The 26216-nt window shown below is 35.1% G+C and overlaps 1 protein-coding gene across 10 annotated transcripts in view; it reads right to left on the bottom strand.

Annotated features, from left to right (window-relative positions):
- Positions 1-26216, bottom strand: part of BEND7 (BEN domain containing 7) — a 210550-nt gene that overhangs the window by 168939 nt on the left and 15395 nt on the right. For 9 of the 10 annotated variants that reach the window (XM_072653272.1, XM_072653273.1, XM_072653277.1 and 6 more), the window contains 2 exons: positions 5468-5770; positions 2417-2539 (listed from right to left, as the gene is read on the bottom strand). In XM_072653272.1, coding sequence (XP_072509373.1) covers positions 2417-2539; positions 5468-5770 — 426 coding nt within the window. Of the gene's footprint in view, positions 1-2416; positions 2540-5467; positions 5771-23338; positions 23422-26216 lie in introns of those variants that run through there. The other variant, XM_072653279.1, reaches the window with a different exon arrangement.

Here is a 26216-nt window from a genome sequence, read left to right as displayed (position 1 = left end):
TGATGAAAATGAAGGCCAGAGAGGGGAGGTGACTTAACCATAGTTATACAGAGAATAAAGTAGCAGAAAAATCTTGGTGCTCTGACTCTCATGTCAGCTTTCTTTCCACTGCCCAGCTTTGTCCCTACGACTTGCCTTAGTTGGGGGAATTCTTCACAAAGAAGTTTTTCTAATTTGAGGTGCTAAGGAATTGTTCAAACCTGGCAGCTCACTTTGTCTTTTGAGATATAGTTTAATCTCCTACTCACAAACTTACTACTGACTCCTATCCTTCATCTTTTCCCTGGAATAGAATCAGAACTTTTAAAAAACAGAGTATAAGTTTAAGTCTAGGAGGCAAAACATCTTTAGCAAACATATAATACAATATAAAGTTTTACATTTTTTTAAATTAAAGAAAATAAGAACAATTAATTCTGTTTTGTCTTCTATACAATCAATGTCATTATAAAATCCTGAGGCTCTGGTGTATAATTTACCATCCTAATCTCTAATGAATCAGAAAAGAAAACATGGTGACCAGGTGGCATTTTTCCAGTTATGGTGCAAAGGTTTTTGGGATTTAGAGAACTATAATGTGTAGACTGTCATTTCAATAGCAAGGAGTTGAAATATCAAAATTATCACTATATTTTCATGTTCATGTTTCCTTAAATGAGAATTTTGTAAACTAAAATGCAAGTGAAGTACTTTCTGAGAAAAAAATCCTACATGTATAAAAGTAATTGTTATTTCTGTCTGAAATCTACTTCAGGAGACATTCATTAACTATGTAGTAGGTTATTAAGATAATTTCCATACATCACTTTAAAGTTTACAGAGCTTTTTCCTCACAAAAGTCCTAAGAAGCAGGTAGTACAAATACTATTATCTTCATTTTATAGATCAGGACGCTGAGATTTAGAGAGATTAGGTGACTTGCCCAAAGTCACACAGCCAGGAAGTGTCAGGGGCATGATTTAAATCCAAATCTTTTAACTGCTGGTCTAGTCAACTTTCTACCTACCATGCTGTTTCTGAAATATTTTACTTATTATTATGTTATTATTAAACAGACTGAGTAAAATTTTTATCCTTAACCACAATAAAACAAAATACTCAAAAATGTTACCCATTTAAAGGGTAGAATTTAGTTCATATGACCATGTATGGCTAATGTGCTAAACAATAAGCTTTTGGAATCAAACCCACATCACTAAATGTTAAGATTTTACTAAAACTCGCTAACTGGATAGAAAAAAAAAAAACGTGAAATATCTTACTATTCTACAAGCGAGCAAAAAAAAAAATCCTTCCCTGATCAGCACTAAAACTCTAAAATGATGGTAGTGCCATACATTTACATCCCTTTTTTTCTTCCACTTTTCTTCTTGGGGCTAATATGAAGCTCATTCTTCCTTGACAAAACAGATATTTTATGACTTGTTGAAAGTCTTGAACTTCTCTATAACTAATGTAATTCGGTTTTATTCTAATTGTAAAAAAAAGGAAATATAACTGATGTAGTTAATTAAGAACTAAAATCCTGAGGACTCCAGAGTTCCACCACTGATGAGGCTCTATGACCAAACACAAATTTCCCATCGTTTTAATGCCTCAGGAAACTATAACAAAGAGTCACCTCAAAAAAGAATACAGACAAATTAATTTCTCTGAACCATCAAGAACACAATGTCTCCCTGCTAGATACCAATGAAATATGCAATAATTAGAGGAAAGATCAACGAGGCCCACTATTTTTTGTCACTGAGCTGTTCCTATATGTTTTTGTACCACTAGAGCCCATACTTTCTAAGTGGCAGCTACATATATGCAGCAAAACAAAGGGCCTTCTCTATGGGCCATATAAACATTCACAGACTACTTGGCATGGAACATGTCTAAAGTGATTTCTGGGACAGTAAATGTAGAAGAGAATTCCTATACAGGTAACAGGTTTCAGATGGCTACAGATGTCCCTTTTGACTCTTGGGTACTTAGATTAAGGACATATATAAAGGCCTGAACCTAAGTATCTCAAGAAGTAATGAGCTAGGTTGCCCCTATTCTCTTTCCTTCTTTGAATGAATATCACTATTGGTTTATAACAGTAAATGGACATAAAAACATTAAATACGTTAGAAGAAATACTCAGAAATTCAATTAAACTAATACTTGTGAAGTAGTTGAACTCAGGATGACATGCAGTAAATAAAGACAAAACATTGTTAGCAAGAAAAAAGTCAGTTTGATTTGCTAAACGATGAATGGATCACACAGGCAGAAAGAGCTAATAAAATTGATAACAAGAAGGAACACCATAAGAAAGCAAGGTGGGAGGGATCAATAAAGAGGACACAATAAACATCTGTTCCTAAAGACGTCAGATGCACATTAAAAGTTGAAAGAACCAGGTTTGAGGCCATTATCTTTGTACCTGCTTGAATCTGCATTAATTTTCTCATGGTCTTGAGTTCTTGAAGAATGGCCTGCAAGGTTGACTGGCAGTTACAAGTACAGCAGTTTGATCCAGCCGATGAATTCACTGTTGGAAGTTCTCCTAAGCATGAAAAAAAAACATGACAGACTCCAAACCAAAAACTAGAATTTAAGGAAACAAAAAAGGTGTCTTGACAGGATTTTGATGCATATACTATTACTATGGAACCATGCCTAAGGAAAATGTACCCAATAATTTTCACAACCTGAATTTTGGGGTCTGATTTTATTCAATTACAGAGACTTCCATCTTGTAAGATACACGCTGCTTCATGGTCTGGCAAAGACTGGATGCAAGTATGAACACAATGCAACCTCACAGCAAGCGTCTCTACTGTCAGACGAGTTCATCTAAGATAACAATAGCATAGAAATTCATTATAACACTCTCACTGTATTACGCATAAAAAAAACTGACTCTATGAAAGAATATGCTTGCAAAGAACTGGTAGTTGTATATGCAATAAAGGTTCATATTAAGAATTAAATGCAAATCTGACTACTCAAAAATACTTTGAATACTAAAAATAATACCTCACAATACAAGTAACAGTGGGTAAAATAAAAGCTGAGAAGTTTGTTCTAGGATAGGGAAGAATATAAAAGATGGGGTTATAGCTGTATGGGAGAAAGAATGTAGGTATATAGTATTCCCTTAACTTGATAAAGGATATTCTACATTTTTACCTTTATCTCCTTCAGCTTTCTCTCAATCATCACTTAATTCCACTTTATGTCACATAACTCTCCTCTATTCCCTTTCCTGACAGGTTACAACTTTTCCCCACAGCCACTGTGATAGAACTGCACAATTCATTCCTACTATGAAAATCCTTCTGATGTCATTATTCATACTCACCATTCTCAAAGGCAGAGTATGAAAAACACCTGGGCCTTTATTGACTGACACCTTATATATTAAATATAATTAAATTTCTACAACATAAATTTTAATCCATGTAGCTTCTCCTGACTAAGAATATAGTTAAAAAGCTCACCAGAGTAAAAATTACCTTTTTCTTGAAATATCTTTTAAATTCTGAGTCGCAGGAAATCTTAGGATTCAAAATTGTAGTAAACTGACATGTGAAGTCTCAAAAATTACATATGATTTAAATGAGATACCTATAAATAGTCAACATATATCTAATAAAAGATAGCATATCTAATAAAAGTATACATACAATAAAAGCTAAAAAAAATCTGTTTTGACATTGGTATATGGGAAATTTATGTGTTAACTCCTATTAATTATAAACAAAGTTACTAATGTAAATTCATTGTCAATTCTGCAAAATGGAAAATGAGATTTTGCTTTTCAATTATGAAGAAAAGGACCTACAAACTTCACACATAAAAAGAATATTTTGGATTTTTTAAAAATCATTTCTTCCTATCAACAGAGTTTGAACCATCTTATAGAAGAACATTCTTAGTCATTTAGTATAATCACTGTTCCTAGGTACAGTCTTTGTCAATTTGAGAGGACAAAGGCAACCTTTTCCAACTTGTTATAAATCATTTTTTAATTTTAAAGAGAACTGACTTTATATTTTTATGGAGGAGTCTTTAAAGAGCCATCTCCATCCATCCTGGAAGTAAGCCAGCATGGGAATTTAGTATTGGTTTGTATAACAGCTGAAAGAGAAGAGATGAATACAACCTTGCTGTCTCATCACCAGGTGTCTTTAAAGAAGTTTTTCTTGTGTTTAAACTAGTACTAAGGATTATAGAAACATCAAAAAATGTTTAAATAGCAAAAACAGATTAAGGTTTTCCTTTTCATGAAGGATATTAAAATCAAGTTACAAAACCTGAATTTAATAAAAATAAAATGCAAAAGGAAAAAATATCTTTCGGACCTTCACTGAAGATTGAAATTGAAAATGCACACTTTCCCTTCAAATATATTCTAATTTGTCTTCTACCTGTACAAATCAAGGCTTCAACAATGTATAATTTACATAAAGGAAAACAGGAAATATATCAATGGATGGGATATTAAAATGTAAAGAAATATTAGTTATTATTTCCCACATACATTCTTTCAAAACTTGTCATGAAAAAAAATTGGCACACTGTAATTATGTGAATTTTTCTTAAAGTGAATTATTTTCAATGCTAATGAAGTTAAGCTGTAAAATATGGATTGCTGTTTCAGTAGTAGATGAATAAGATAAAAGCCATGGGGCCACTTTGGACTCAGAGTTATAAAGTCCTTTTCTTGGCCACTAATTCCGTATCACTTGCACACACTGCGCTGATAGTACAGAAAAATAAAGGAGCAAGCAAAAGGAAATATAAATATATCACTTCACTAGGAAGCCTCTTTTGAGAACAAAGGTCAATTTTCTATCATGCATGTGAGGGAATGATTTCTGCCTTGACTCACTCTGCTCCCTATTCCTGGAATGTACCCTTTTTTCCACGGAATTCCTACTCATCCATTCCCTAAATGCCAGCAGACCCATGAAGTTTCCTGAACACCACCTACACACCTCCATCAGAAATCACCTTCCTCTTTGGATCTTGCACATAATATTTTACTTTGCACTTCTTCAATGCTCTTTAATTACGTTACAATACAGTGTGTGTGTGTGTGTGTGTGTGTGTGTGTGTGTGTGTATGTGTGTGTGTGTGTTATAAATCCCACAAACTAGAAGTTTTGCACCCTATAGGTGCCAATAAATGTTTTTTAGATTAGAATCATGAATAGCTTAAGCTACTCATGATGCCAATCTAAAAAACACTCTCTGCCTCAGTTTGGTTAAGTAAACAATACCTAATTCTTAAAGCAAGTCAAAAACATTCCTGGACCTCAGTACAGTTGGGGCATCTTCAGTTATAACTCTGAGGTTTCTCCTTCTTCTAAAATGATTTGGCTGATTTTTGGGATTAAGGGTTTACTGTACTGAACCTAAACAAATAAACCACACAAACATACTATGAAGTTTAACAATGAAAATCAGAACATAAGTTAAGATCATACCATTGGATCCTCCAGTAGGTTTGGACTGACTCTGGAAAGTTTTTGATCGGGTTCCATAATGTCCTGGGAATTGGCCAATTTGGGATGGTAACTCATTCCATGTACCACTGGGGGAAGCGTGGAGGCTCTGTGAGACCTCAGTGGAAGAATTCAAACTCTGAGCCCAGATTAAGTCTAAACCCTGGGGTTCTTCTTTTAGTTTTTCTCCTTCTTTGCCAACACGCTGATAGATTCTTCCAGTGCTGTCATTCAGTAATCTTCTCATCCCTGTAATTTGTTTTTTAATTTCCATGCTTTCATCTCCTAATGAAAACAGAGCCAGAGTTATTGCTGCAAATTAGAAAAAAGAAAGAACTCCCTCCACCTCCTCCCCACACACACGAAGTTACTGATTTCTGATGCTAGTTACAGTGGTACAAATAATGCAGAAAATAAACCTACTAATTTCATCCTGGCTATCCTGAAAAAATATTGAATTTTCTCATGGTAAAAGGTTTCTTTAACTTGCTTTATCTCATCAATATTTTCCAAGTCCTTTGTAGTAAGAAAGTACTCTGTTTTCTCCTAAGTAAGCATAAGGTAGAAGAATGTGCAGAAGGTGAGGCAGCATAAAGGCCTTCCAGTCATACCACAGTCACTCATTTGCTTTCTAACCCTGGCTAGGTCACCTTATTACTTTATGTTTTCTGCATACAGACAATACTAAAGCGTTTGGAGAAAGAGTTCAGAATCATTAGAAGCTAAGATTTTTTTTTAGATAAGAACTGCATCATTTGTAATGTTTTGTAAAGTACCTAGATCAGTAATACTTCTGTTAACAAAAATGTGTTCTAACACTATACTTTACTGTAAAAAATCTTATCAATATGTTAAGTTCCTGGAGATCATAGACTTAGAAGGGACTAGAAGAGAAGCTGGAAGGGATCGGCCATTTTACTGGTGAAGGAACTGAGGCCCAGAGAGATCAACTGACTGGCTGATCATCACACTGGGTGCTCAAGCTACACTCTATCACACTGGCAGGGACTATATCATATTTTGTATCTTCTCCCAATAACTAGCAAAGTCAACCACACATAGTAGAGGGTAATTAATAAGTATGATTACTATTAATAAGTATAATGAATTGGTGAATGAGATAGAAATAACAAAGAAGACACTGGGTTTCATTTAAAAAATTGATTTCTTCTTAAGAAACCTTAAAACCACTCTTTTCTCTCCCCTACATATAACATGGGGTTGTTGTTCCCCAGTTCTCCTGGTTTGTTGATGATAAGGACAAAGATGCCTCTCTTAAGACAGCTTCCCAGTGTTGCATATAGCAATCAATCAATAAACATTTATTAAGAACCCACTTTGTGCCAGACACTATGTTAAGTGCTGGTGATACTTCAAAGGGGCAAAAGGACGGTGTCAGCCTCAACAAGCTTACAATCTGATGAGGGAGACAACATTCAAACAAGTACGTACAAAGCAAGCTTTACGGAGGGTAAACAGAAAATAATTAACAGAGGGGAGGCACTGGGATTCAGAGGGCTTGGGGAAGGCTTTCTGCAGAGAGTAGGATTTTAGGGACTTAAAGGAGCCAGGGAGTTCAGTAGTTGGAACCAAAGAGGATGAGCATTCTAGGTATGGGGGGCAACCAGAGAGAATGACCAGAGCTGGAACAGCTCATGGAACAGCCAGGAAGCCAGTGTCCCTGGATCAAAGAGTACGTGTCAAGGAATAAGATATAAGAAGATTAAAAAGAGGCAAAATTATGAAGAACTTTGAATACCAAATAGAGGATTCTACATTTGATCCTAAAAGCAACAGGGAGCCACTGGAGTTTACTAAGTAGGGAAGAGATATGATTGGACCTGAATTTTAGGAAAACCACTTTAGTGGCTGAACAGAGGATGGCTCCAAGTGGGGAGAGACTTGAGATAGACCCACCAGAAGACTACTGCAATAATCCAGGTGTGAAGTGCTGAAAGCCTGCAGTACAGTGGTAGCTATGTCAAAGAAGAGATTCAAGTATACTTGAGAGATATTACAAAGGTGAAATCAACAGGCTTTAACAAAAGTTTGGATATGGGGAGTGAGAGAGTGAAGAATCCAGGATGATTCCTATGGCGCAGGCCTGAGAGACTGAGAAGATGGTGTTGCCCTCTAAATGATAGGGCAGATGTAGGAGACAGGGTGCAAAGGATTTAGAGGGAAAGATAATGAGTTCTGTTTTGGACATATTAAGTTGAAGCTATCTAGTGGACATCCAGTTAGAGATTCTGAAAGGCAAGATAGAGATGCAAGACTGGAGGTTGAGAGAGAAACTGGGGCAGGAAAGGTCGATTTCAGAATCAGCAGCATAGAAATGGTAATTAAACTCATAGGAGCTAATGAGATCACCAAGTGAAGTAGTGTGGTAGGAGAAGAAGGCCCAGTACAGAACCCTGAGGGACATCAATGGTTGGAAGGTGTGATCTGGAGGAGCAAAGAAAAGAAGGAGCAGTCGAATAGGATTGAAGACAAAAGAGAGTGGGGTCCCAAAAACCTAGATAGTATAGAGTATCAAATAGGAGAGTGATCAATAGTATTGGGGAATGAGGATCAAGAAAAGGTTTTGGATTTGTCAACTAAGAGTAGTAACTTTGGAGAGAATAGTTTTGGTGAAATAATAATATCTGAAGTCAGATTATAAGGGGTTAGGAAGAAAGAGATGAGAAAGTGGAGGTACCTATTGTAGATCACTTTTTCAATTTAAGAGATATAGGACTATAGTTAGGATTTATTAAGCAAGGGTTTTTTCAGGATGGGGAGACATGGGCATGCTTGTAGGCAGTAGGAAATGAGCTGCTAGAAAGGGAGAGACTGAAAATAAGTGAAAGATGTGAGAATGACAGGAGGGCAATCTATTAGAGATGTGATGGAATGGAATTGCTTGAACAAGTAGTATGGGTTAGCCTTGCTAAGCAGTAAGGCCACTTAAAAATGTAGGAGATAGTGGAGGAAGGCACCTGACTGATAAGTGATGAGGAAGAGGGAGATGAGGGAGTTCATGAGGGAGGCCATGACAAATGGCCTCATTTTTTTCCTGAAAATATAAGGCCAGATTTTCAGTTGAGAGAGTGAAGGGAAGGGGAGATTTGAGGAAGGATTGAAGAGCTGCTGTGGAGAGTAGGATAGTGAGTAGATAAGAGAGGTAGTATGGACTTCCTCAAAGCACTTGAGATTATGTAACATAAATTCATAGTAGATCCTTTCACAACAGTTGGGTGATTTTTCTGGACCTTCATTCAGAAGCACAGGAGCAAATGGTGGGAGTGATCCAAGGCTGAAAGGTAAATGGCAATGTAATAGGGAAGCTAGAGATTCAAGAAAGGATAGAATTGAACTAGTGATAGGGAGAAGAGGAGAGAGTGGCTAATACAAGGGTGATGGCCTAGGAGAGACCTGAGGGTCAAGGGATTAGAAGTCAAGGTGCAGATAAAGAACAGGTTTATAGAAAAAAGGAAGGCAGAGGGGACAGTGAAAAGCTAACAGATTATGGTTGGATGAAGGGATTTCAGAATATTTGAACATGGAAAAACTATAGGGGTTCCCAAATCTTAGGTGACTGATTCATTCAAATTCGATAGTATTGCTTTCCCTTCATCCTAGTCTGGTCCCTGACCCAAACTGAAGAAGTGATTCAGGGCTTATTCTTTCTCAATTATATTACAACTAACAAGGAAATAGGAATTTCTCTCAACCATCTCCTTACCTAAATCAACTTTGTTAAGAGAAGCTTTGTACTCAAAGGATTTTTTAATTGTGGTATTAGTCTACTACACATTCCCTACAGGCAATTACTAAACACCATTTGACATTATTATGAAGCACCATGCAATTATAAAGCATTTTAAAGAAATGATGACACCATTAGGGAATGCTAACCCCTATTGGGAGCTATTTAATAGAACCATATTTGTAATCAGGTACCTAGGCTAGAGTCTCAGCTTGTGTTATTCTGTTCAAATAACACTCTGGGCATCAATTTCCTCATCTAAAAAGCAGAGAGAAAAAAAACCCCTATCTCACCATATACATATGCAAAAACATATAGCACTAGACTAGGGAGTCCAGAGGATCTGAGCTCAAATCCTGCCTCAGTGATTTACCAACCGTGTGAGCCTGGGCAAGTGAATTAACCTTTCTCAGTCACTGTCTAAGGATAAAATAGGTATAACAATGTTGCCTATTTCATAAAGTTTTTATCAGGTTTATATGAGATTTAATACATATGTGTGTATATACATGTTCTAAATTATGCACATATATCGTATATTTAGATATAAAATCATGTGTAAATGAAAATATTAAATTGCTATATAAATTGTAGCAATATTATCATATAAGTATATACAATATATGAGTATATACAATTGAAAGAGAATTCAATCACCAAAATTGATTACAGAATATACTTCAAAATAAATACAAGATATGCAAAAAATTTAAATAAAATGTTAGCTAGGAGATTACAATAATAAATCACAAAGATTATACACTATGACCAGGTGGGATTTATATCAGGAATGAAGGATTGGTTCAATAGTAAGAAAACTATCAGCATAATTAACCATATCAATAACAAAATCAACAAAAATTATATGATTATCTCTATAGATGCAGAGAAAGCTTTTGACTAAATACAACACAGTCATTTTTATTAAAAACACAAGAAAGCACAGGAATAAATGAAGCTTTCCTTAAATGATAAGTAGGTCATCAACAAAATCATCAGCAAACATTATCTGTAATGGGGATAAAGTAGAAGCCTTTGCAAAAAGATCAGGGGTGAAGGATGGATGTCCATTATCGCCACTACTATTCAATATTGTACTAGAAAGGCTAGCCATAGCAATAATAGAATAAAAAGAAATAAAAGAAATTAGAACAGATAAGGAAACAAAACAATCACTATCTGTAGATGATATGATGGTATGCTAACAGAATTCTAGAGAGTCAATGAAAATATTAGTTGAAATAATTAACATCAGTAGAGTTGAAAGATATAAAATCCACATAAATCATAGACATTTCTATATATTGCCAACAAAGTTCAGCAACAAGAGACAAAAAAAGAAAAATTCCATTTAAAATAACTGAAGACACTACAAAATACTTGGGAGTCTGGTTGCCAAGACAAACTCAGAAACTGCATGAACATAATTATAAAACACTTTTCACACAAATAAAGTCAGATATAAGCAACTGGAAAAACATTAGTTGCTCACAGGTAAGCCAAGCTAATATAATAAAAATGACACTTCTGCCTAAATTAATGTACTTATTCAGTGTCATACCAATCAAATTACCAAAATATTATTTTTAGAACTGGAAAAAGTAGTTTTAAAATTCATCTGGAAGGACTAAGAGTCAAGAATATCAAGTGAATCAATGAAAAAAATATGTGAAGGAAGGTGGCCAAACCCTCCCATATATCAGTACAAAGCAGTAATCACAAAAACAATCTGGTACTGGCCAAGAAACAGAAAGATGGATCAGCTGAAAAGATCAGACACACCATACACAGTAGTAAATGAACACAGCAATCTAGTGTTTGATAAACCCAAAGATCCCAGCTTTGGGGACAAGAACTCATACCTATTAGATTGCCTAATATGACAGAATAAAATGACAAATGTTGGAGGGAATGTGGAAAAATTCGGATGCTAATGCACTGTTGGTGGTTGTGAACTAATCCAACCATTCTGGAGAGTAATCCGGAACATGCCCAAAGGGCTATAAAACTGTGTATACCCTTCAACCAACATAAACCACTACTATGTCTGTATCCCACAGAAAAGGGAAAAGGACCTATATGTACATTAATTAGAGAATGGCTCAACAAGCTGCAGCATAATATTTTGATGGAATATTATTGTACCATAAGAAATAACAAGCAGGATGTTTTCATGAAAACCTGGAAAGACTTATGTGAACAGATGTAAAGTGAAGTGAGGTAGAACCAGGAAAACACTGTACATAGTAACAGCAGTAATATAAGTTTAACTGGGAATGACTTAGCTATTATCAGAAATACAAAATACAAGAATCGAAGACAATTCCGAAGGTTTTATGATGAAAAATGCTATCCACCACCAGAGAAGACACTGATGGAGTATCAATGCAGATTTAATTATACTTAAAAAAAAAACAAAACCAAACTTTTCTTGGGGGTTTTTGGTCTGTGTTTTCTTTTGCAACATAGCTAGTGTGAAAATATGTTTTGTATGACTGCACATTTATTATCAATATCTAATGTCTTGCCATCTCAGGGAGGGGAGAGAGAAAGTAAGGAAGGACAGAATTTGGAACTCAAAAAAAAAAAAGTTAAAATTTATTTTTACATGGAATCTGAAAAAAATAAAATATAAAAATTTTCACAGAAATAATACAAGACAATTTTGGAGAAGGAAACACTAGCAGCTGTAGAAATGAGGAAAGGCTTCAGGTAGATTTTTTTGAGTTCAGCTTTAAAAGAAGCTAAGGATTCTAATAAGTGAAGAGAAAGAGGGAACGCATGCTCAGAAATGAGAAATGGAAGGCCAGGTGACAAGAGCAACAAGGACCACACACAGGACTCATTGATATCTCTCAGCCTTGAGAAATCAGTTTGGTCATTTCCTAGTTCAAGGAACTAGGAAAGTTTTTCAGATCTTTCCCTTAGGCTTCTATCCCTTTACTGTAAGGAGCTATAAAAGCCATGAGGAGTCTTGAGAAGGCCTAGAAAGAGTGACAACCATTTCTCCTTCCCCATCTCAACTTAATGGTTCAAGTGAGATTACCATAAACCTGTTCAACTTCCCAAACTTACTCTCTACATAAAAAACAAAAAGGGGTGGGGGGTTTCTGAACCTCAGCATGCCACTGGAAAAGTTGCCAACAGCTAATTGTCATATAAAAGGGAATCCTTAAAAAAAAGTATGACTCGAGATATGTCTGGATAAAAAGTTTACATAAGGAAAGCCAAGAGATCAAAGCCTTTTATCTGTGAAAATCACAAGACAAAAAATGAAGTCTGAGAAGTTTAGCATTTTTCTTTTGAAGATATATAGGACACCAGAGAAGTAGGCACTCATGACCCTAGACAAGCCACATAAGAGACAGGGAAGGTTATAGGAAAAGAACTGTAGTAAGATTTGATTCTTTTCAGCAACAAATGTCATTAAAATTCTGTCCTTGTAATCTACTCCACAGGGCTGCCTTATAGGTAAGACATTTTTTGCTACTTTTATAAAGACCCTTGCTTGGGATATTAAGGAAGCAGAATGGATTTTTTACTACAGGAAATAGTATTATATCAAGATTCAATTGTATCTAGAATTTCTGTAAACTACTGCCTGCCTAAAGTTTAGTCATTAGTTGCAATTTAAGATAGTTGTTTAGGGAGAGTTATTTTTGTGCATATAGTTCTTTGATTATATCATTATATTCTTATTGTTGTACTATAAACCAGAAGCAATGTAAAAAGTGGATATAGGATTCTTGTAAATTAAAGTTACTTCCAAAAGATGAATTCTTGTTATTATACCTATACAGATAAACTCACAAATACATATGAACATCCCTATAATCACTAATAAAATGATAGTACCACTAATGATATACACAGTGCTAGGTATCATCATCTATCCTGCTACTTCCTAAAACTACTATTTAATCTTTGTAATTTAATTTTTTATATTTTTATATTGTCTCCCATTAGATTGGAAGTTTCCATAAGTTTTAATTTTTCTCTGCCTCCCTCCCCTCTCCCCTTCTGAAAACAGCATGCAATCTGATATAGGCTCTACATATAGATCCTTATTAAACTTATTTTCATATTAATCATGTTGTATAGACATGGGAGGAACTATGAGAAAGAAAAAACAAAATAAAAAAAGACTGCAAATAGTATGCTTCGATCTGCATTCAGACTCCATAGTTCTTTCTCTGAATGGGGACATTTTCCTTCATGAGTCTTTTGGAGTTGTCTTAGATCCTTGCATTGCTGAGAAAAGCTAAGTCTATCAAAGTCAGTCATCGCACAAAGTGGCTGTTACAGTGTACAGTGTTCTTCTGGTTCTACTCACTTCACTCAGCATCAGTTCATATAAGTCTTTTTCAGGTTTTTTCTGAAGTCTGCCTACTCATAATTTCTTATGGAACAATAGTATTCCATTACATTCATATACCCAAAAGTTCTTCAACTATTTTCTAATTGATGGGCATCTTCTCAATTTCCAATTCTTGACCACCACAAAAAAAAAAGGCTGCTATAAATATTTTTACACGTGTGTCCTTTTCCCATTTTTATTATTACTTTGAGATATAACCCTAGAAGGGATATTGCTGGGTCAAAGGGTAAAGAATGCAAAAAAAACTGTGAGGCTTATTTGCTTCTTTTAAAAAACCTGAGGCTACAAGTAACTCATTTTCACATTAAAAAGACTAGGAAAAGAACAGCCAGGAGATACCCATGCCTTTGCTCTCAGTACTTAGATTGCCTCTGATCTTTTTCTCAATCACTAGCCATAGGCAAAGGGTCTCAGCTTATTTCATTCTCAATTCATATACATCTTCCTATGATTATTAGAATTCTTCAAATTCACCATTTCTAACAAAGTAGCATTGCATTATATTCATACATTACAATTTGTTCAACCATTCTTCAATCAATGAGCATCGATGTTGTTAGTAGTTCTTTTATGGACTGGACCTGTGACTTCACTGGCAGAGGGTACTGGAAAGGAAATTCCTTATACCAGTGCAAATTGGCCCCTAGCCAGTTAATTATGACCAGTGAGAGTTGCCTGATCCACTAAGAGTCTGGTAACATGTCCAAATGGTATGAGTTAGGGGCAAGACTAAACACAGGCATGTGTTGATTTTTTTGGTAAAATTTTCCTTGAATCACTTGCCTACTATTTTTTTCCACATAAATCCTTGTTCTGTTGTACCTAATTCCTTGAATCAGACTACTGTTATGACATTAAGTCTATAGATTAATTTGGGTATTGACATACTTGCTGTATGAGCTAAACTTAATTTTGTGCTGGGGACAGCCTTCCAATTGTGTATATTTTCCTATATTTCCATCAAAATAATTTAAAAGTTAACAAAAAAGTCCTTGGTAGGTTAATATGAAAATTCTAGATATATAAAGAAAAATAATTCCTCCTTTATAAAATAAGGGGGTTGGCTTCTGAGGTCCCTTTTAGCTCTAAATGTATAATCTAATGATCCTATGAATTGGAGAACCAGAATAGTGTTGTGTTACAGAAACCAAAGAAGATACAAAAAGATAGATCAATGTAAGCATGGGACATAAACCTTTTGAGCTGACAGAGTGTTAGTATTAAGATAGGATTAGCATCATAATCACCAGCCCAAAAAATTATGGGAATATTTTCAAGAGGAATTATATCAAACAAGGCAAAAGACAAAGCAGTGTGCCTTAATCATCTTCTGTATTACAGTGAAGCTCAATCTTCAAGACAGTATAGCTAAACCATATTCACTGCCTGGCTATACAATGTTTCTGCATGGTACAGTGCAGAGTGCTGGATCTAGAATCAAGCCCAGTTCTGCCACTTTCTAGTTGTTTGTCCTTAGACAAGTTACCACCTTTCTGGGCCTCAATTTTCTCACTGAAAAATAAGTGGTTTGGGTTCAGTGATTGCCAGCACCCTTTCCAGCTCTAAATCAATAATATGAAATATATTTGACCATAAGGTCCCTATAACAAAACTACCTCTTATATACCACTATTAAATCTATACCTGAAAGATGTCAAAAAAAAAAAAAAAGAAAAGGATTAATATGCTATTTATAGGAGCTCTTTTTGTAACAAAAAATAACCCTAGGAACTAAGAGGGGTAACCATCTATTAGTGAATGGCTCAACAGCTTAATGAAACATGATTACTGTCTCATAAGACAAAAGAGATGGTTTCAGGGAAATCTGGGAAACTCTCCATTACAGAGTAAAACAAGTAGTAGTAGCACAATTTATACAACAACAAAAATATAAAGAAAATTCTAAAAGTCTTGGGAACTATGATCAATTCAATGACAAACAACAATTCCAGAGGACTGAGTGAAACATGCTGCCCATTTCTTGACTGAGAGGTGATGGATTCAAAGAGATGCAAAATAAGTCATACATTTTCAGACACAGAAAATGTGGAAATTTGTTTTGCATGACTACACATATTTGTTAAAAATTATTTTCTTTTTTTTCCCAATGGGAGGTTGGGTAGAAAGGGAAATAAGAATAGAAGAGAAACAAAGTGATTCTGGAGCATCTTTCTTAAAAATGCACAGATCAGAAGAAAAAACCAAAAGAAACAAAAATAAATGAGACAGCTCTGAATCTACATGCTGAACTTATTATATATTTTAAAAGAAAAGCAAGCTGCACATAATAATGGTCTGCAGTTTCCAGTACAATTCTCTTTTTTATGGTCTACTTTATATATGGAAATGACTATTTTATTTAACATTTGTTAAGTTCAGAATAAAAATAAATTTAAAAAAAGAAAAGAAACTGGTTCTGACGAACTTTCATCCCAACTAACAACACTATTCACAAGGAGGAAACACTAAAAGCTTTTACACTAAATAAAAGAGTAAAGCAAGGATTAACTTTTTCTTCATTGCTATATAATTCTAGAATTGCTGGTGATAGCAATAAGACGAGAAAGAAATTGAAGCCAAAAACATAATCAAAGAAGGCACAAAATTAACATGTTGATGAGATGATGGTTTACTTAGAAAACCCAAGAACTTTGACAAACTGACATGATTAATATCCTTAGTAAAATAGCAAGATGTAAAATAAATCCATACAAATAAAGTTTTTTTAAACACAGAGCAAGAAAATAATCCAGGCAAAAAAGAATAGAAAGGGAAGTTCCATTTGAAATGAGTACAAAATGCATAAAATATCTGACAGTCAATCTACCAATGCACAGTCAAAACTCATATAAATACAATTATGAAACATTCGTAAAAGGAAAACTTGATTTGTGATATGTTCATGGCTCTTGGCTGGGCTACCCTGTAGAATAACAATAATGATATGACCTCAATTAATTTAGAGCAATAAAAAATATTAGAATGCAAGCTCTTTGAGTGTAGAGATTATTTCATTCTTTGTATTTATACTTCTAGTGACTAGCAAAGTGTCTGGCACATAGGAGATGCTTAATAAATGCTCTGATTAATTGAGAATTCTTAATTTAAAAAGCCACAGAGGCATTTACAAAATATAAATCAGATAATTTAAATTATATAAAATTGAATAGCTTTTTCAAAAACAAGATTGATACAATGAGGGATAATAAGGGGAATTTTCAATTGAGACTTTAAATTTACATTTACAGTGTAAATGAAAATAGAGAAAAATTAAATTTGCAAAGGGGTAACTAATAATGATAACAAAGAAATAAGGGTAGTACACTATAAAGATAACTGAATTTAGAGACAGGAATGGGGCTCAAGTTGTAGGTCTGTCACTTACTACTTCTGTGACTTTGACAAGTTACTTGACTTCTCTGACTTAATTTCTCATTTGCAAAATGAGGGGGCTACATTAAGTCTCTAAGTCCAATTCTAGTTCTAATTCTATAGTCATATGATCTCTTATCCCCATCATATGGCAATAAGGCAGAAAATTTAAAATAAAATGTATAAATATATAAAAATGCAAAATATCTAGTTTAATATAACAAGAAATAAAGAATTTAAACAGCTCTATCTCAAAAATGGAAATTGAACAATTCATGAAGAAACCTCTAAGAAAAATCCCCAGACCCAGAGGGCCTTGTTAGCAAACTATATTGGATATTCAAAGAGCAATCGATTTCTATATTACACAATTTTTACAAAAAAAACAAAACAGACAGAAGATACCTTATCAAACTGCTAAAAGATTATTGTGATTCTAATACCCAAAACCACGGAGAGGTAAAAAAGACAAAGAAATCCATAGGCTAATATCACTAATGTATACTGATATAAAAATAATGAATAAAATACTAGCAAAGATATTACAGCAATATAATCAAAGGATTACTTATTATGCCCAGGTAGTATCTACGCCAAACATGCTTCAACATTAGGAAAATAACCTGTTCTGCTAGATCATAGACAGAACAAGAAAATCTTAATCACAACATTACATAACTGCAGAAAAACTATGCAAAATATAGCACTTGTACCTATTAGAAAAAACTAAAAAACCAAAAGTTAAACAGATTTTTCCTTAACATGATATACAGTATATAAAACTATGATCTAACATTGTTGATAATGGAAAAAACACCAGGAGCTTTTCCAATAAGACCTGAGATAAAACAAGGTTTCCAGTTACCATTGATGGTATTCGATGTAGTTATAGAAATCTATGGCAAATCTATAAGAAACATAAACACACACACACACACACACACACACACACACAGAAAAGTAATGGAGAGAATAAACAGTAAAAAATTATCTCTATTTTCAGATGATATGATAGTTTACTCTAAAAATTCTAGAGATTCATAACAACAGCAAAATCAAACAATTAGTAGATTCAGTAGAGCTGCATTAAAAAGCCAGCATTTTTGTACTCTAAAAACAAAACCTAGGAAGAAGAGACAGAAAAAGAACTCCCACTCACAATAACTACAACATGTGTAAAATATCTTGGACTTAAACAAACTCAGGACATACATGAATACAATTGCAAAACACTCCCTAAACTGCTAGGTGTTAGAATAAATTACTGGACTTAGAGTCAGAAAAACCTAATTCAAATTCCCTTCGGATACTCATTAACTACGTGTCCTTGGGCAAGTCACTTAATTTCACTCCGCTGTAATATCTTCATCTGTAAAACAGGGATATTAATAACACCAACTTCACTAACTTAAATTAGACTTCAAGTAGGTTTCAACTGTTTCCCTTGGAGGACCATGGGAAGTAGGTCTGTATCAAAAGATGACATAAAAGACTATGGTGACAGGAACGAAAGAGTAAGAGCTAACAGCCAACAGTATCAAATGCAGTGTAGTCAACAGAATGAGGACTGACGCTCAACGTGCTTGTCAATTAGGGTTTCACTGATGATTTCTGAGCAAGCAGTTTCATTAGCATTGAGGAAAATAACCACACAGCAAGAACTGATGAATAAAGAAACTTGAACAGAAAGTATGAGTTACTATTTTAGGAGTTTTGCTATGAAAAGGAGGGGGAAAAAAATGATAATTTGAGGTAAAAGGGCAAAGGAATTTTGATGAGAAAGATGTGTGTTGTATATGAACAATAGACAAAAAGACAATTTGGCTAGATCGCAGAGAATGGAAAAGTAATATTCAATGAGGATACAAAAGTAAGTTAAGATCATACTGAAATGAGCTTTAAAAACTAAACAGAGAAGTTTATATTGTATCCTAGACCACTGCAGTTGACTGAGTAAAGGAGCGGCATGGTCAGAACTGTAAATAAGGAATTCACTTTGACTGCAGTGTATAGGATGGACTGAAACGGGAAGAGACGAGGTAGGGAGACTAAGAACTTGTTGCAATAATAAGGCTGAAAAGTGACAAAGGCTTTATCTAAAGTGGTATCTATTAAGTGGTAAGAGGGAGGTTAGACAAATGAGAAGTTGTGAAGGCTGAAACAGCAAGAACTGATAACAGAATGAATATGTATGGTTCAGCAAAGTAAAGAGTAAATGATAATGCCAAGATTTCAAACCTGAGAGACTGGAAGGATGATGGTGTCTTCAACAGAAATAGTGAAGTTCAGTAGAGTGGAGAATTTGTGGGGAAGGGAGGTAGGAAGAGATAGGAAGAGGGACAGTAATAGTTCAGTTTTAGATATGCTGAGTTTGAGATGTCTCTAAGACACACAGTTGGAAATGTACAAGAAGAAGGGATGATGCTAGACTGAAGCTGAGGGGAGAGACTGGGGCTAAATATATAGATATGGGAGTCATCTGCAAAGAGAATAAAGATTTAACCAATGAGAGCTGATGAGGTTACTGAGAAAGCATAAAAAGATGGAAGCAGATCTTGGACACAACCTGGTGGAATATCAAGAATAAAGAATGTAATGTAGATGATTAGCCAGCAAAGGAGACAAAGGAGTGATCAGATGGATGAGAGGACCAGAAAAAAAAAGCACCGTCATGAAAACTCAAAATTCAACAGATCAGTTGGGAGAATAAGGACTGAGAAAATACCATCAGATTTAGTTAGAAAGGGAAAAACTGAAGAGCTGTTTCAGGCTGAATGATGAAGTCAGAAAATAGACTAGAAAGGCTTGTGGAGTGAGGGAGAAGATAGGAAGTAGAGCATAAAGTGTTGACAATTTTTTCCAAGAAGTTTGGCTGAAACTTGGAACTATGTCCAAAGGGCTATAAAACCTATGACCAAACAATACCACTGCTATGCCTGTATATCATTGAGATATATTTTATCTCAAAGAGATAAAAAGGAAGAGCCACCTCTTTTTCAGAGAATGGAGGAAAGGGAAAGAAAGTAGAAGAATATGTCAAGGGGTTTTGAGATAAAGAGAAAGGGATGAAGGAGTTCATGTCACATGACATCAATTTTCTCAGTAAGATAAGAAGCAAGGTCCTCAACGGAGAGAGGGGACCAGGAAGGGGGAAGTGCTGGAGGCTTGGAAAAGAAGAGAAAGTATGGAGTAACTTCTGCAGGTAGGGAGATGAGACAGCAGCAAGGAAGGAAAAAAGTGTTCATTAAATGTACTAAGCACTTTACAAATATCTCATTTGATCCTTCCAACAATGCTAGGAGATAGGGTGCTATCATTATCCACATTTAACTGTTGAGGAAACCAACAGGAGGAAAGGAGACAAAGGTTAGGTGATCTGTCCATGGTCACACAGATAGAGCCTGAGGACGGATTTGAACTCAGGTCTCCCTGACTATAGGCTTCCCCAGAGTCACATAATTAGTAAGTCTGAAGCTGATTTTGAATTCAGGCCTTCCAAACATCAGATCCAGCATTCTATCCACTGCACCCCCAAGCTGCCTCCTAGCTGGAGCCTCGCTGAGACCAGATACATCACACATCTAAAATGGCAGACCATCACTGAAGATAGGACAAGCTGATAAAGCAGGCTCCATCCTTCTTCTACATGCTTCTCATACATTTCTATCCCTTCATATCCACTACAGTCCAGCCAAACTGACCTTGTCTTCCTCAAGCACCACCCCGCTTTCCCTCTGTCTGTGCACAGGTTGTTTCCCAGGCCTGGAATAGGCCTAAGCCTTACCTGCAGGATCCCTAGCTTCCTTCGAAGCTCAACTCAAACACCACCTCCTACATTTCCTATTCATCACAAACACTAGTATTGCCTCCAAAAAAATCTTGTATTTAATTTGCATATATTTAATATAGATTTACACAGTCTCCTCTGATAGAATACAAGCGCCTCGAAGATACGGCTGTTTCATTTTTGTCTGTGTCTCGTCTACCACGTATACTGTCTGGTACAAAGTAGGCTCTTAAATACTTGCTGACTGCAGACAGGGTGCGTAAACCAAATTCAGAAGTCATTGAGAAGGATTTGGGAATGTTGCTGACATTAGCAAATAAAAATGACATGGACGGATTTTGTAAGAGAAGCATTCGGTAGTGATAAAAAAAATCAACCCTGTAAATAGGATTAATGGAACTGATTAAGTAAACAACATAGATACAAATAACATTCAATAAACCCAAGGATTTCAACTGCAAGGGTAAGACTGAGAGAACTTAGGCTTAGACCAACATTTCATACTCTAAGTCACAATACCTTCCAAAGCTAAAAATGACCTATATATACAATAGTATTAACAAATTAGAGGAATAGAGGAGAAATCTTTCACTACAGAGAGAGGAAAAATTCTTGACCAAACAAGGGATTAAAGGGCAATAAAATGGACAATTCTGATTACATAAGATGGAAAAACTTTTCCAAAAAAAAAAAATCCATGCATTTTGAATTAGAAGGAAATAGTTTTCAAATTTCTCTGATACAGGCTGATATCCAGAATACATAGGACATTGATAAAGGAACAGATAAAAATCTGCCAGTTCCCCAAAGAAGAAATGCATACTAACAACAATATGAAAAACCAATGAAGTATTTGAAAAATACACATAAAAGAACAGAAAGAAGTTCATAAGGGGACACAGACAAGTGGGGCAATGTTAGGACTACATTAAATTTCACACTCATTTGAAGGAAAAAAATGCCCTAAGAGAGATTCATGGTGTTTTATGTATAATCCTTTTTCTGTTTTTTGGATAAGGAAATGTTAGTGTTTGTTAACGTTTATCAAGTTCATAATAATTTTTCAAAAAGAAGCTGTTTGGGGTGATGGTGGTTAAACAATAGCTTAGAAGCTGCAGGAAGTTAATAAGGAATCACAACAACTCATGCATACATGCATGCATACATACATACATACATACACACATTAGTTCAGGCAAGTAGGAAAAAGTAAGACTTCCCTTGCACACAATTTGAGGCTTGTAGAATCATCAATGAAAGATCAAATTTCAGTTAACTGGCAGAGATGTGAAGGAAGTTTAAAGAGAAGACAGAAGATCTAAAAAGAACTCATTTACAACAAAACTTGGGATGTATTAAGAAGGTTTAATTCTGTAACTGGGGGAAAAATGAAAATAACTATTGCCAACAGGACTTTAATCCAGTGGCTACTACTAATAGTTTCTTCGTTGCGGTGGTGGTAACAGATACTGTGTTTTTACTAAATAGGGCATAGGGAATAATATGCAGTCATTACAGAAATCACATGTGCCAATAACACTACATGTCAGTTTATGTGTTTTACAGGTCATTTTCACTTGAAACTTTTAGAAAACTTTCATCACATCCCTATCATCTTCAAAATTCCTAATGATTCTTGATTAATTTTTATCTCATTCTAGGAAGGATAAAATATGCTTTATTGTTCTTTCTTTCATTGCACCCTTGGAACCTTTTCAATAACATACTAAAAATGTTTCACATACAAAAAGACCTATCATCTCCTCTTATTCCAAATAAATAGATGGTCTGAAGATTTCCCCTCAAAAACTTAATTTCTATTAATGGAATCAATGTACATTCATTCAGTTTTCTAGATGTGAAACTATGATACATGATATTTTACATTTCCTCTCTCTCCCCATATATACATGCACACAATAAGCTGAACTGATTTTTATATCTACAACACTGTTTATATCTTTCCCTTTCCCTGACTAGTCCCAATGCCACTACCCTAGCACAGGCCCTCCCTTTACCCATACGTATGATGCAATGTACTCCCAACTTGTCTTTTCAGTTGCATTCTTCTCCTTCTATCAATCCTTAATACCTACCAGATTAATCTCTCTAATGCAAAGATGTGATCATATTACTATTCTATTTAAAATCCTTCACCTGTTCTCTAATGCTTTCTAAGTAAAGTTCAAATTCCATAGCCTGGCATTCAAGTTCTTGCACAATCTGACAGCATCCTAACTTTCTGGCCATGTAAAAAGTTCTTCAAGTACAAGCATATCTTGTTTTACTGTGCCTTGCTTAACTGTACTTCACAGATACTGCACTTTTGCTTTGTTTTTTACAAATTGAAGGTTTGTGGCAACCCTGCATTGAGTAAATCTATTGGTGCCATTACAAAAGCATGTGCTCATATCAAATCTGTGTATCATATTTTGGTAATTCTTGCAATATTTCAAACCTTTTCATTATTGTTATATCTTTCTTGGTGATCTATGAACATTGATGTTTTACTATTGTAATTGTTTTGGGGTGCCACAAACCATGCCCACAGAAGATGGTGAACTTAACTGATAAATTTTGTGTGTATTCTGGCTGCTCCACAAATCAGCAATTCCCCCATCTCTCTCCTTCTCCTTGGGCCTCCCTATTCCCTAAGACACAAAAATATTGAAGAATATTCCATAAACTTAGTTGATAAAGCAACAGCAGGGTTTGGGAGGTTTGACTCCAATTTCGAAAGAAGGTCTACTGTGGGTAAAATGTTATCAAAGAGCATTCATTGCATGCTATTGGGAAATCTTTCATGAAAGGAGGAATCAATCAATGTGGCAAACTTCATTGCTGTCTTATTTTAAGAAATGCCACTGCCAACCAGCCTTCAACAACCAACATTCCAATCAGTCAGCAGCTATCAACATCAAGGCAAGACGCTCCACCAGAAAAAAGATAATAATTTGCTGAAGGTTCAAATGATGGTTAACATTTTTTAGCAATAAAGTATTTTTAAATTAAGGCATATACATTGTTATTTTAGACATAATACTACTGCACACTTAATAGACTATAAAATAGTGCAAACATGACTTTTATGTGCACTAAGAAACAAAAAAATTAGTGATTCACTTTACCATGATGTTCACTTTATTGTTGGTGGTCAGGAACCAAACCCATAATATCTCTAAGGTATACCTATAATATAGAGACCATTCACAAACCCTGATTTAAAACTGAACATTGAATCTTTTCTGTTTTTGTTACATATGTACAAAATTCTTGTCATACTACCCTCCTTCATATACTACACTCTAGACAAACTGGATTACTCAATGACCCTTGCCCAGATGTAATGGTTTCCCACCTCCATGCTTCTGTTCACAATGTTCCTCATATCTACAATACCATCCTCAACCCCACTTCTCCACTTAATAAATTTCTATTTATCCTTTTAAACAACACTTGATTGAAACCTCCTCTATGAAGCTTTCCCTAATCTTCCCAATCAGTAATGGCATTTCTCCCATTAAACATCATAGAATTCTTTTTGTACCTCTCATGTAATATTTTGCATATGTTTATAACAAAACAATATCTAGTGAACTTTAAGAAGGCCCTCAGCATGTTACATGGACTCTGAGGTGGAATTATGTGAAGACATGAACAAGAGTTGCACAGGATGGTAAGGCATGGCTGGCTAACAATCTACATTGTTGGCAAGTACCCAACGGGGTGAGATCATAGATCCATTAAAGTTATAGTTAGAGAAACTGTTTGGTGTCATAGAAAAAAAAAAGCATGGCACTCTGAATCAAGAAGACCTTGATTTACAATCCTTTCTCTAGCATTGACTAGCTATATGACCATGAGCAGTTATTTAACCTAAGCCTCAGTTTCCTTACTTCCAAAATAACGCTAATATCCATAGTCCTATACCTACTCACAGAGTTGTTTTGAGGATCAAATGAGATAATGTAGATTAAGAGCATTAGGTAAGCCTTAAAATTCTAGAGAAATGCCACTTATTTTGTGATCCATTATCATAGTTGTCTTTTTACATTCCTATCTACCAAATTATCATGATAGGAGGGACCACATCTCAGCGTTCGTATCTTCCCTAAGATTTAGTACTAGGGACCTGTACACAGAACTAAAGAACTGGGAGATGAAGATATGACTGGGGAAGAGGGGAAAATGGACTCCCCAATATTCTAATTCTTTTTCAAACAAACATTCCTCGTCCTTGCCTGACCATTCTAACCCATCCATGGTTTTTCCTAAGTTTGCCATTAGATATCCACCTAATGTACTGGGTTCTAGTTTTAAATTTTAAAGATTGAAAAAAACACAGTAAAGTGAGGAAAAGGTTCATAGTAGATCTTGTCATAAGTACAGAATTTCTTGACTTAACTAATGAGAGTAAGGGAAAAGTTTTGTGGTAAATGAGGGAAGCATTGTTCTAAATAACAAAGCCGGGGTTGGCACCTTTACTTCAAACACAGATCAGCATGCAGATAGTATCAGGTGCTCAACCAGCCAGCCACAGGTATAACAGTCATGTTTTCAAGTGACATGAGTCTGGGACTCAGCAGTAAAAGGGTTTCAATAGCATCAGACTGGCACATAAAGACAGTGGAAGGGCTAGAGTCATTTGATTGGTTTACTCAAAAACCATAATATGGGATATCTAGAAGCAAATAAGATCAGAATCTGTTGGGAGTTCTTTGTTGGTGGTAGAAAAATCACATCTAAGAAAAGCCAAACAGCCAAATATAGTCAAGTGACATTCGTGTATAAGGGTTCCTATTTTAAGTTGCACTTCAAATGATTTAAAGAATACGTGGACAGTTCTTTCCATTTACTTAACAGATACTGAACTATGTACAAGGCATAATGCCAGGTGGTCCAGAAGACACAAAGAAATATAAGATAAGGTCCCTGACCGCCAAGATCTTACCATCCAGGCAAATATATTGCCTTATGTTACAATTAAACTGGAGAGAAGAGAAACCCGTTGGTAGGAGAATAAAAAAAATAAGAGATGAGTGTTGTGGCACCTAGTCTGCTTCTTCCCATCAAAAAACAACATTCTCCGTGGACCTAGGGAGGAAGGTAGTATGGAGAAGGAAAGGGATCCCAAAGGCTGGCACAGTTCTTCTCACCTAAGAAGGCTTCTCTGCTGAATGGAACAGCCCCTTCTAAATAACTAATAAGCACCAAAATTTTTTATAGAGCCCCTATTAACAATGCAGAGAAACCTCAGAGTTCTGCTGGACTAATCAATTAAAATGCATAGTTCTCAGGAAGATATCGTATGGAGTAGGTAATATCTACAAGCATTAGTCTATCAATAGTTATGTCAAGATACAATGTAAAAACACTGAAATAATTTATTCTAATTACCTTCTTTATAATAATGCAAATAAAAATTATCTGATTGCTCCAAACATAA

Source organism: Notamacropus eugenii, chromosome 3 (genome assembly GCF_028372415.1).
Source record: "Notamacropus eugenii isolate mMacEug1 chromosome 3, mMacEug1.pri_v2, whole genome shotgun sequence".
Classification (NCBI taxonomy): Eukaryota; Metazoa; Chordata; class Mammalia; order Diprotodontia; family Macropodidae; genus Notamacropus; species Notamacropus eugenii.
The sequence above is the reverse complement of the archived record's forward strand: the minus strand, read 5'-3'. Positions and strand labels throughout refer to the sequence as shown.